The 12,196-nt window shown below is 43.4% G+C and overlaps 1 protein-coding gene across 1 annotated transcript in view; it reads right to left on the bottom strand.

The window, feature by feature from the left end:
• Sh3rf1 (SH3 domain containing ring finger 1) overlaps positions 1 to 12,196 on the bottom strand; it is a gene marked incomplete at its 5' end in the record, with an annotated part of 151,680 nt that overhangs the window by 9,307 nt on the left and 130,177 nt on the right. Inside the window, 2 exon segments of the mRNA XM_013513376.1 lie at positions 1,885 to 2,249; positions 9,578 to 9,939. Of these exon segments, the coding sequence (XP_013368830.1) occupies positions 1,885 to 2,249; positions 9,578 to 9,939 (727 nt within the window).

Below are 12,196 nucleotides of genomic sequence, written 5' to 3'. Positions count from 1 at the left end.
GGTTGGGCTATTATATTTAATATTCCACGGAACATATGGATTATAAAATATAAATGCGGGCAAAAATCTTTTCCAAAGGCCCCCTCCTCGCTGCTAAAAATTGAAATTGTTATATATGAAAAACCTACCAGAGAATTCCAGAGTGCCCGTGCCCATCTGTCCCCTCATTAAATCCTCCGCCTCCCCTACGTGGTGTGCCTCCCCTGCTCCCTGAAACAACGCCATCACCTGTCTGCCTGGGTGATTTCTCCTTTTCAGATGCATTGAACAGCAGGAGGCTGCTGTTGGAAACAGCCACTCTAAGAGGAAAGGGCCGGAATGCAGAAAGCACAGAGATGGGGACATCTGGCCACTGAAAAGGAATGTGCAATGGGGGAGGGCGGAGCGGTGCCCCAGTCGGGGCCCAGGGAGAGTGTGGGCAAAGTGAACTGTCTGTGGCAGCAGTCACACAAACACCACAAATGACAGGGAAAGGAGAAGAGACCCCCCCGGGCATGTGTGGGGAGGCGTGGTGCTGCAGATCAATGCTCCTAGCTGGACAGAGAGCCTTTCTGACCAACAGACAGCGCACACGTCACTGGACGAGCTCCAGGGACGAGGCGCTATCCCTGGAAAGCAAGGGAATGGTGCAGGGAAAAAGGCTGACTCTCAGAATAAAACATTAAGCGAAATCACGACACAGCTTCAAAGCTTTCCAAAGAGCATAATAGATGAGAGAATGATAGAAAGGTTCCATTAGTGGGGAGAAACACTTTTACACCTTTTTAGCATAATGTCTCATTCCAAAACTGGTTTCATAAGGATCAGAACTACAGGAAATTGCTCTATCTCACTATAAAAACAAAAATTGTGTGCTCCTACTTAATGCACGTAAGTTGTTTCAGGTGTATTGTTTTCCATTTTTTTAGACTTTATTTTTAGGTCAAAAAGAAAGTGCCACAAAACCATATGAAGGCTTTGGGTTTTGGTGAGTACAAATATCTCTATCTGAAACACAAGGTAAGAAGAATTTAAGGTAAAGTATAATGGTCAACAGTAAGATTTCAAATCTGCATCGCAGAAAATGCTACCATGAATTAGAAATTTACTTTATCTATGAAATACAAGTTTAGAGGGAAGGAAGCTTTCAGAGACAAAAAAATCAGAGGACACTTAACTGTTTACACTTTTATGTTATGTGGAAGCAGTACACTATTTTCAGTATACTTCACGAGGTTTTCCTGGGCAACGAGTAGTATTTCATTTTCAGTTTCTATAATGCTAGCAGACACTTGTCTTATTAAGTGTGATGCCTTTCCTAACATTCTAGAACCACACTGGCTGTATCAGACAGAACTGCTCCCACTTGTAATCATTATTCCAGGCCAGAATCACTAGCACAGGGCTCGTTATTCTGAGTGTAACTGAACCAAGTCACTGGGTCAGGATGAGAGTCAGAACTAAGACTGAGAACTCAGCGACTCTCCACAGTCGGGGGGAAGAAAAGAATTCTCTGGGCTAGAGAATTCTCCAGTTGCTTTATCACCAGTGAGTAATGATTCAAGCTTTCAATAAAAGCAAAGGACGGGGGCTGAGGGAGGACAGCAGGCTGATGATGGACGTGGGAAGAATGAAGGAACGACTGACAGTTTCTTCTGGATAGCACTCTGCGGGTTTGGAGGAGAGAAAGGAAAGGGCCGGATGGAGCGCTCACCCGGAAGGCATGGAAGGAAAATAGAGCTCACCGCCACAACTGAATGAAGGTCAAGCTTGACTCCCGGTACAAATTCAGCTAAGAAAAATCTAGGAGGCTGTAGAAACATATCTTACATATCAGAATAAATGTTCCTACATAAATCTTGCTATTCATCCCTTCGTTTTCTCCTGAAATGATGCTGAACTGACCTTTCACAAACCACAGGCCTGGATTCACTCAGGACAGGGCCGAGCGAGGAGCACGCCTGCCGAGGAGGGGGCGCGATGGGCACCGCGGAGTCCAGGGAACTGGTCTTCCTGTGGAAGGCATCCTGGGCCAGTGCCGCTCCTGCAGCTGCGGCCGCTGCCTGGACCGGGCCATCCCCGTCCATGGGGCAGGAGCCGGCCCTGCCGTGGGCGCCCCCTAGCGGCAGCTCGGGACCCACCGCTCCTTGCAGAGGCAACTCACTGCCCCCCAGCTCCACCTCCATGGTAGGGGACGCTGGAGGCGACACTCTGGGCTTCCGCTTGGTAGAGGCACCAGAAAGCAGTTTCAACAAACCTTTTCTTTCTTTCTAGAAGAAAAGAAATATGCGCAATTAGTTGGAGATGGTCAAGTAGTATTGCTGCTAGAATCCATAGGTCCCTACAGTTTGGAAATGTTTTCTTCATCTTCAGTTGTTCATAATCTGGCTACTAATTCTGGCCTGGTGTTAGCCAGAGCTGCTGCTGCTTCTTCCTCTCCACCCGCACGTTCTGATTTGGACAAGCCATTGCTCATTACTGTCTTCTGCTGTGGTACTAAGATAAGCAGATTTTTAAAAAGAACGTGATCTAAAAGCTCACCAATTTACCAGCTTCTATCTCAGCTTGATAAAAGCTCAGGTAGATATTTTAGAATAAAATGAAAATTTCAATGTTTAGAAATAAAATGTTTATTCTATAATTATTATTTTATTTATAAAATATTATTATTCAGTGTTTATTTAGAATAAAATGAAAATTTCAGGACTGAATTGCCTGAAATTTTGCATATGCTGTCTCTAGCTGCCAGGAGAGAGTTGTGTGCTAATGAAATGTGAGCCTAACCGTACTTTACAGCCACCGAATTGAGTCTTATCACACACAGGAACAACGTACCTCTCGCATGTCACCACCTTGGTTAAATTTAACCAGCCAACAATTAACAAAAGTCAAACCAATTCTATTGTATAAATACATCCTTCATTAGAAACCCCAAAACACTCCACAAAATTCAAGGAAAGCATCAGTAAATTCATATTTTTATGCCTTTTTTGGGGGGGAGTACCAGGAATCAAACTCATGACCTCCTGCTTGCCAGGTAGGCTCTGTGCCACTGAGCTACATCCCTGGCCCTATGTCTCTTTTTATAAGCAAATGCCCCCAAATTTTTCCCCAGACACCTCATTCCCCAGAAGGCATCCTTTGCTTTCCTTCCTTCCCGTATACTAATTGCCAGTGCTCATTCTGATCACCATGTGTGACATCATTTGAAAATCACCACCTTAAATTGTTCTACCAAGACGTCTGCCGCAGTACTAAGTCCCCTGAATGGAAACACTGGCTGACAATGGAGCATTTTGCAGAGAACCATTTCTTCACAAAATTCCACAGCAAATGGGAATTGTTAAGATCTTCTAACAGAGACATGACAGCAGGAGATAAAACACAGGACTGTTTTTCTTGGGAACATGAGTTAGTTCAGACTCAGTAAAATCCCTTTGGGGAAATGAATCTGAAGCCACAATAACACAATCCCATTACAGACAAAATGGCAGGAAAAGAAGAGACAAAAGCAGCCACTTACCAGGCGATGAGGGAGCATCCCCGCCCCCCAGAAATTGCACACAGTCCCCACTGGCTTAATGCTGCTTCTAGGGTGTGTCATCCCAGGGGAAGAGGGGGTGCCAGAGGGCCAGGGCGTGAGCGCTAAGGGCACCAGCGTGACCTGGGCTGCAGGTGAGCAGAGCCAGTGGATCCCTCATTCACCCCTTTCCAGGCTGCAGGGGACCCTTTTCCGTTTCTCTTCAGCTGGCTTCAGCTCTTCTTACTGGCTTCTGCTTCACTCATTTGGCATCACAATTTCCAAGGGCCTACCACATGCATTCCAGTGAACAACTCCACAAACTTGGGAGTACCTGCTCGTGCACAGTGACTTTATCTTATCCACCCCGTGCCCAGTACAGAGCTCTGCACTATTAAGGCTGAGAGGACAGGGAAATAATGGAAGAGGATGAGGTCAGTGAAGAATGAGCAAATATTTAGCTAGGGATAGTGCTAGTGCTAATGTTAGTGCTAAAAAGATAAAACAGGATGTTCTGGATTTCCCAAATCCAGAGAAAATAAAGCCAACGATCAATGAAGCGGTCTCACTAAATAACTAAGTAACTGCCAAAGCTGGGACTCAGGTTGGAAGGGTCAAGAAAAGAGCCAGGACAGAATCGTGTTCAATAGCTTGCACTTTCAAGATAGCACCTGCCACGATGTCAGAAAGCCCACTCTCATCTGCGGGCCCCCACGGATTCCCTCAGAGCATCAAGTTCATTGATGAATTACCATCTCAGCAAGCCTCAGCTAAAGATGTTACTTAAAAGCTCAGTATTGGGCACTCAGAAGAATACCAGATAACTGAATTATGCTCAGGGAATAGCCTCTAAAATGATTAAGAAAAAAAGATGACTTTGTTCATTGAAAATGATTAAACACATTAAATACAGCTTGCTCTAATGACTTCTAAGGGATGTGTTATCATCACCAACTGATGCTGACTACCCATGGAGTAGAAAGCAGAGGATTAGGTATCGTGGCAGGGTGCAGGGGTACCCTGCGGGGGTGTCAACAAGGAAGGATGCTGTTCTTATTTCAAGGAGCTGTGCTGCTATCACATTCTCATGTTTTCTTTACTAGCAGAAGAATGCGCCACTCGAGCGACATAATTTTGCAAATACAGACGCTTATCATCTAAAGGCACCTTCGCTTTTTTCAAAAGGCAACATCGAAATGAAATCTATGGATGCATTAATATAGACACATCAGTAGGGCAGTATTTTAAACACAGCGTTAGCACACATGCAAAAAGGGCATTCTTTTAACAGAAACCTTCATAACTTATCTCCTGTAAGGTTTTCAAGAAATGATTCCCAGATGAAATAATGTCCTTAGAATTATAATTTTCTTTTCAGAAGGTCCTGTGATTTAAGACAGTATCATATACAAAAAGGACTATCTGGGCCAAAAAATAATCATCAGAGTTAGTTTATATAAAAACAGTTCTTGACCATCAATTTAATTCCCTTTCTATTATTCATATAATAGGAAATGAATACAATACAGAAAGCATCCAGTCCAGGCTCTTTCCCAAGCAAAAAGAATCTGATTGACAACATTCCGTCCATTGAGACTTCTTCTTTTTCTCTTTGCTCTCAGATTTATGCAGAAATTAGCAAACAATAGTCTTCCTGGGCCATAGATCATCAATTCTATATAGAGATACAGGAGCCTGGGAAGGCGTCTCTAAGGAAGAGCATGGAAGGACTGATGGGTGATGTAAAAAACCTGGGCCAGAGGTATAGCTCAGTGGCATAAGCACATGCCTGGCAAGCGCAAGGTTCTGAGTTCGTGTTCCCAGTACCAAAAAATAGAAAGAAAACCCCACCAAGTTCAAGAGTCTTCAGTGCTTTTAGGGTTTCCATATTTATTTCTGACAGCACCCTGATGAGATAGGAATTAGTTATTATTCTCACTGCTCAAAGATCTCCAAGCTTGCCTGAAGTCACCGTACTGGTAAGGACAGCAGTGAGAAGCCCACACTTCTCTACGGAGCAATGACAGCAGACACACTGACTTACCGACACAGCTCACACAGGCTGCACTCAGCCACCCTCTGGGCACTGATCTGCACAGCTGAGATCAGTCTGGACCCCAGTTCTCAGCACCAGCAGGAGCAGTGACTGTGGCCATGTAATAGGGAGGATGGGCTTCTCCTACAAAGCTTAAATGATGTAGCATGCAGATGATTTTCTTGCAGACAGCAAAGTAAGCAAAGGGAGGAAGGAAAATCATTTGAGCAAAGAAAATAATCAGTGGGGGTTTCAGAGAAAGGGCTCCAAATAGAAGACAATGAACATTTAAAAATCAGGGCCCTCTGCTTATGAAAATCAAGAATACTAGGAAGGGCCGGCCCTCAAAGATTAGCTGATTGATTGAAGAAAACCTGTGGTGGGCTCCTTCAGGGACAGAGTCATTAGGAATTTAGGGGTGGGGATTTGAGGCACTAAATGTTAACTTTTTGTCCATTTTAAGAGAAATTTCTGATGATTTTAGAAGCAATCAAGGACCTCAAGAAGGAAGAATAAAAACAACAAAGGGCCAGGATTTAAAACAAGAACTGAGATGATGTCTGAAAATACAAAGACCTACATGCTTCTAATAGAGAATACAGATACCCAGGTTAACTAGATACTTTCACTCTTGACAAAAACACAGCTTCTAAGTGTCCCTGGGACTCTATGAGATAGGACTTCCCGGTAAAATACTATACATGAGGAGTAGCTCTGCTGGGAGAAGAGCTCCAAGAGTCCTGTGTATACACTGAAAAATGATTGCCTCTGTGTAACACGAGTGGTGGCCACTGCAGGACACCCAGGGATGAGGAGAAGGGGACAGCAACAGGCAGGCTGCCACATGGGGGTGAACCATGAACTGCTTCTCTGCCTGGTGAGTTTAAGTTAGTGGACGATGACAACCACACACTGACAATGAAAGGCAGAAATCATGAGGGCACTGAATTATTAAATAGCTAGACATTTGTTGGATGGCTTAACTAAAACTAGAATCTTGAATATACGTTCATCTTGACCTGCTGACAGGAAGGAAGATGAGCCAAGTGCAGCTTTGGGTCTAATTCTGATCAACTGCGGGGCAAGTAAGAGACTAGGCAGGGCTGGATGTGCTGGCCTAGAGAAGCAGGCAACCTAGAATTAAAGCACCCAAAAAAGGCTGGTGATCGATCTCAATTCTAAAGTTTAAAAGGACTGATTTTCCTTATTTCAAGAGAAATGAGAGGACTCTCAAGAATGAAGTTCTACTCGCACAGTGGCAAATTGGCCCTGCAGATGAAAATGTAGCAGTGTCCCAAAATACTCATGTGATCCCCAAGGGAGCAGATTAAGGGGCCTAAATTTTTAAAGGACACGTACAAATCAATCATGAGAAGGGCTCATAATAAAGAATATAACACGGTCCACAGCAAGTCAAGAAGGCTAAAGATCAGAATGATCTTAAACTTGCTAAAATGCTAAAGACAAAAAAAATTTTTTTTTTAAAAAGGGCTATTTTAAAGATATGTTTGAAATAAAAGAACAAGAAAGACACAGACTTGCTGTGCAGGATGTGGAGTGGCTCTCAGATGGGCAGACATCTGAGAGGAAAGGAAGGGTAATCTTCATACTAGAAAGGAACAAACCTCCATGAGAGGTAAATGGGTAAAGGGATTGAGATTTAGAAATCAAACGAGTACTCTTGACAAACTGAATTCACCTCAGTATAGAGGGGGAAAAAAAAATGAACAGCTGAAATGCAACCAGTAATCTCCAAGAGATTTTGGTGAATCTAGGATCAAGGTCAACTATCAGGCAAAGACGGGGATGCATGGTCCCATCTTTCAAAAGGAAGATGACAGGGCGCTCTGCACGCCATCTGGGAGTTCCTAGCACAGTATTAAATGACAGATGTACGAGCACTTAGGAAAGGAAGGGAGATCTGAGGAGGACGCTCCTGCAGGAGATGGTTGTTACAATAAGTAATGGCAAAAGCTAATGGGTCAACTGCTTAGATAGAGAGTGTAAGAGATTTAGATAGCCCCATAGCATCTGGCAGGTTTGTCCATGATACCCTTATAGATACAAGAGAGAAATGCGGACTAAATGATGCTCTAGTCGTGAAAACTTGTGATTCTTTGTGCAATTACTGAATTAATATCAAACAGAAGTCTTATTTTTAATAGACTTGGAACATTAAATGTGGTAGTAGATTTAGTAAGGGAAAATTTTAAATCTGTGACATACGAACTAGGCAAAAACAACTTCAAGAGTATACCGTATCTTAGAAGAATATAGAGGGGGACACATCTGCAAATAGCTCAGGACAGCACAGAACAAGATTAACATAGTCTGTGTGGTCCCCAAATAAAGGGAGCCACAGGGGAACAGGAATTCAATACACTTCCAGTGAGCTGGAATTATCTAACAATGGCCAGGGGCCACCCAGTGCTAGGGCACTACAGTCACCAGAATATCTAAGCAGAGCCCAGTGGCCCTTGGTTAGAGAAGACTACTGAAGGGGTGACACTCAAGATCCTCTATTAGATGTTGCTGTAACATATTACCACAAGTTTTGTGGTTGAAATAAAGGCATAGGCAGAGCCACATTCCTTCTGGACACTGTAGGGAAGAATCTATTTCCCTGTTCTTTCTGAAGGTTGCCTGCATTCCTTGGCTTGTGTCCTTTCTCATGTCACTCCTGCCTCTGCATCCCCACCAGGTGTCCTTCTCATATCCTGGCCCTCCTGCCTTGTCTTTAGGAAGATCTGTTTACTTAACACTGAGCCCATCCAGTTAAGAATAATGCCCTCGTCTCAGGACTCAATTTAATCATATATGCAAAGTCCCTTTTGACACTAAGGAAACATATTTGAAGGTTCCAGGGACCAGAAGGTGAACATCTCTGGGGAGCCATTGTTCTTTCTGCTATAGGTCTTTTCAAGCCCCAGAAAGCAGTGAATTCTCTCCTAGGAATACTGGGAGGCAAGGGTTGAATTGCCCCTGTTCTCATCAGTGATCAGAGCCTTGAAACACATTATGTCCATGCCTTAAAATCTAATATAAAAATAATTTTAAAAGATATTAATAAAGCTAGATATGTCAGTTTCAGTATAAGTTTAATGTAGTTAATTATAAACACTGAACAGATACCAATCTTTTACAAAATCTCTCCCGTTAAAAGTTAACTAAATATTAACTTTTTAGTAGGCTGTAAAGTTTATTTCCTTATGAACTCCTATTTATGGGCTTAGCTAACCATTTAAATAAAGCAACATATATTACCACTAGCCAGGTGGCTAAGAGTTTATGATTACCCTAGAGGTCCCTAGCATTGGCCCAGAGCTTTGGGGGAAATGCATGAAATGCTGAGGGAAAATTCATGATTGTATCTCTCTAGACCCTCTTGTTATCTCACCTCTTTCTTTTCATATTTAAACATTATTAATTTCTCCTTCCTCCAAATGGATGTCTCTAAACCCAGTTATAGTTGTCTTTCTAACAAAACTCTACTTTTTTTTTTTTATTTAGCTTCAAATGACAGAATTTTTAAAAAAGTCACAGATTTAGAAAATAATTTTCCCTATATTTCTGGTTGTATACCTCAAGAAAACATAGTGATTATGGTTAGATACACTACAGATAAATATAAATCCATAATAACATTTTTGATCAACAGTTTTAATGCCCTCATATATTTAACTTTTTACAAACAGAATTGTTACCAAGACTGAAAGGGAAAAATCGAGGACAACAGGGCACATAACTAAAGGAGAAAGGAGATTCCTCCATGAGTCTGTAAGCTGCAGGAGGAGGTCTGACTAAGTCTTACTCAGCGTGGTCTCCCTAGCTTCCCAGAGAGGGCCTGGCAGCTGGTGGGAGTCACAGTACAGAGGAATAAGATCTAGATAAGAGGATAGGGTGTTGCATGAGCTTTCTCCCCACCCTACTCCTAGCAACTGGTGCAGTGACTTGCACCACAAGGATTGTGGAACAATGAGTCCCTTCATTAGCTAGACACGACGGGACACTACCTAAGCAGAGCAACAGGAAGTGGATCTTACCTTACTGTCCTTGTCTGGTTTGGTTGCTGAACTGTTCCCACAGGCTGATGACACACTGTCGGGAGATGTGGGAAGTCCGGGGAGACCAGTCACTGTCCGAGCACTGGGCTCACTCTCCAGAGAAGCAGTGGCGATACTCGTGGAGGTCATGGAAGCAGCTGGAGCACAGGCCAGGGGGGCACTGGCTCGACTGATAGTGACAGCAGCAACATGGGCAGCAGAGCCTGCCATTGGCGGCAGAGGCTGTGGGGAGGCCAGCGAGTGATGGGGAAGCCCCACGGATGCGGGGCCAAGACAGGCAGCATTCTGCACCTGGATCGGCGTCACTGCTGCTGTGGGGCGTTCTTGGTTATGTGCCGCAACTGGTAAATCAACAGGAAAGAACACAGTAAAAGTCAACTTCCTACTAAATACTGCTCATAAGTCACGTCACTGAATCAGAACATAATGAAACGTTCTGGTCACCATTTTTTACAATCAAGAATGGATGTGTAGTGGTTTAAATCCCTAGAAACTATTTTCCTTCTAAGTTAGCCTTCAGATTTGTTGAGCATCTGGAAGCTGAGGCCTTTTATTTACAGAGAACACCTTTCCCCAGCATTAGAGACAATGAGTCCATTTCTGAGGATTCTATACAGTGTGAAACAATATCAGACTCAAGTCTTTTTTTTAATTATTTAAAAAATATTATTTTAAAGTCAGTGTTTCACTATGTTGCCCAGGCTGGCCTCAAACTTGTAATTCTCCTGCCTCAGTTTCCTGAGTAGCTAGAATCTTAGGTGCATGCCGCTAACCCTAACTCATTATTAACCACTATTTTTTCCCTTTCCAATAGATTTCCAAAGCATTTAGTTTATATGTAGGCTTGTGTCTAGATGTCCCCCAAAGCCTCATGCAATCATAGGTGGGGCTTTTTAAAAAGTGGCTGAATCTAGAGTGTGTGACTGCTTCATGGTGCAGTGCTAGGATTAAGGGTGGGTGATTACTAAATAAGCCCACTGATTCGTTTGGCACTGTCCTTACCCTAGTAGCCTGGATACAATAAGGGATAAAAAGAGACTAGTCTTATTCCTTCTTTGCTTAAGACTAAGAGTAATGGTGGCAGACTAATTAATCTGACAGAAGAAATTTCAAAGCAGTCTAATGTTGAAGCAGTGGCCTGGCTACTGTTGGAGGCTTTTAGCCAGATCTATGTTGAGAATCAGGAGCAAAGAGCCCAACAGAATGATTTAAAACATTATGAGTTTGGCCAGAAAGGAAGCTCTAGTAAAGTTGCAGCTTATAAAGATGGAATAGAGGAGAAACTGGTTGCAGAGAAGACTCGCAAGAAAAAGCCAAGTATTTCAGAAGAAGACAACTGAAAAGATGACCTGAGGACATGACAAGAACCAAGAGGATCCCAGCCTTTGTAACCTCAGAGTTGCAAAGGTGAAAGACTTTGCTGTGAGAAGAGAGCCCCACAGCACCATGATCCAGAATGGTGGTGGCTTAGAGAATTTGTTCCTTGGGATCCAGTGCAGAGTGCTCAGCAATCCAGGCACTTGACCCCTACAGCCAGGAGATGAGGAAGCCTGGCTGCTGTTCCAGCTGGTGGCAGACCTTGGCATCATCCATGTGGTACTGGTTTTAGGTGCATGAAGAATGCAAGAGTTGTGGGGTCAGGAAGGCTTCCACCCAGATTTCAGAAGGCCTGAGAGGCCAGGGAATGTTCCCACTGTGCGAAGTTGTGAATGTGAAGCCAAAGGTGCAGTGGAGAGTCCAGAAGTTTGGAGAAGTCAGGAATGTGGATCATCCAAGGAGTGAGCAAATCCAGCCACAGAAAGAAGCCATGGGAGCTAGAATCACCAGAAGCAGCATAGGGTGGAGCCACCAAAGCCCTTTGGAGTTCACAACTTGCCACAGATTGTAGGAGATGCTGGACATGTAACTGTGGGACTTAATGTTTGCCCTGCTGGATTTTGGACTTGTTTTGTTTCCATTCCTTTTGGAATGGAAATGTCTATCATGTGCCACTGAATGTTAGAAGTATTTAACTTTCTCTTCACTTGTGGAGGAGACTTGGGACTTGGACTTTTCAGCAATAGTGAAAATGTCTGGATTTTGGCAGCTCTCAGAGATGGACTAAATGCCTTTTGCCTGCAGGGATATGCATGAGTCTTTGGGGGCCAGGGGCAGAGTGTTGTGGCTTGTGTTTAGATGTCCCTCCAAAGCCTCATGCAGTCATAGGTGGAGCTTTTTCAGAAGTGGCTGAATCAATCCACTGATTGGTTTGGCAGCACCCTAATTCTGGTAGCCTAGATAGAATATAAAGGGGCAAAAAAGACTGCTAAGGCCCCCTTGCTTGCTTTACTCCTTCTGCCCACCACGAACTCTTTCTCTGAGATGTCTGTCTGGCATGCCACCCAGCCTTGGAGCTAGCCGATTATGGACTGAAACCTCTACAAACTGTGAGATAAATAAACCTTTTTTTCCTTTAATTTTGGATGTTGGGTATTTTGTCCCAGCAAAGAGAAAACTAACTAAGACACTACCTCACAATTGTTTCTTGGTACGTTTTCAATGCTACTTAAGATCATATTAGATTTAAAATATACTTGTGATTAAGTTCATCAAAAATAA

The sequence above is a fragment of the Chinchilla lanigera genome, unplaced genomic scaffold, assembly GCF_000276665.1.
Source record: "Chinchilla lanigera isolate Chin_1 unplaced genomic scaffold, ChiLan1.0 scaffold00002, whole genome shotgun sequence".
In the NCBI taxonomy this organism is placed as follows: Eukaryota; Metazoa; Chordata; class Mammalia; order Rodentia; family Chinchillidae; genus Chinchilla; species Chinchilla lanigera.
Note: the sequence above shows the minus strand (reverse complement) of the source record. Positions and strands in the feature narration are given on the sequence as shown.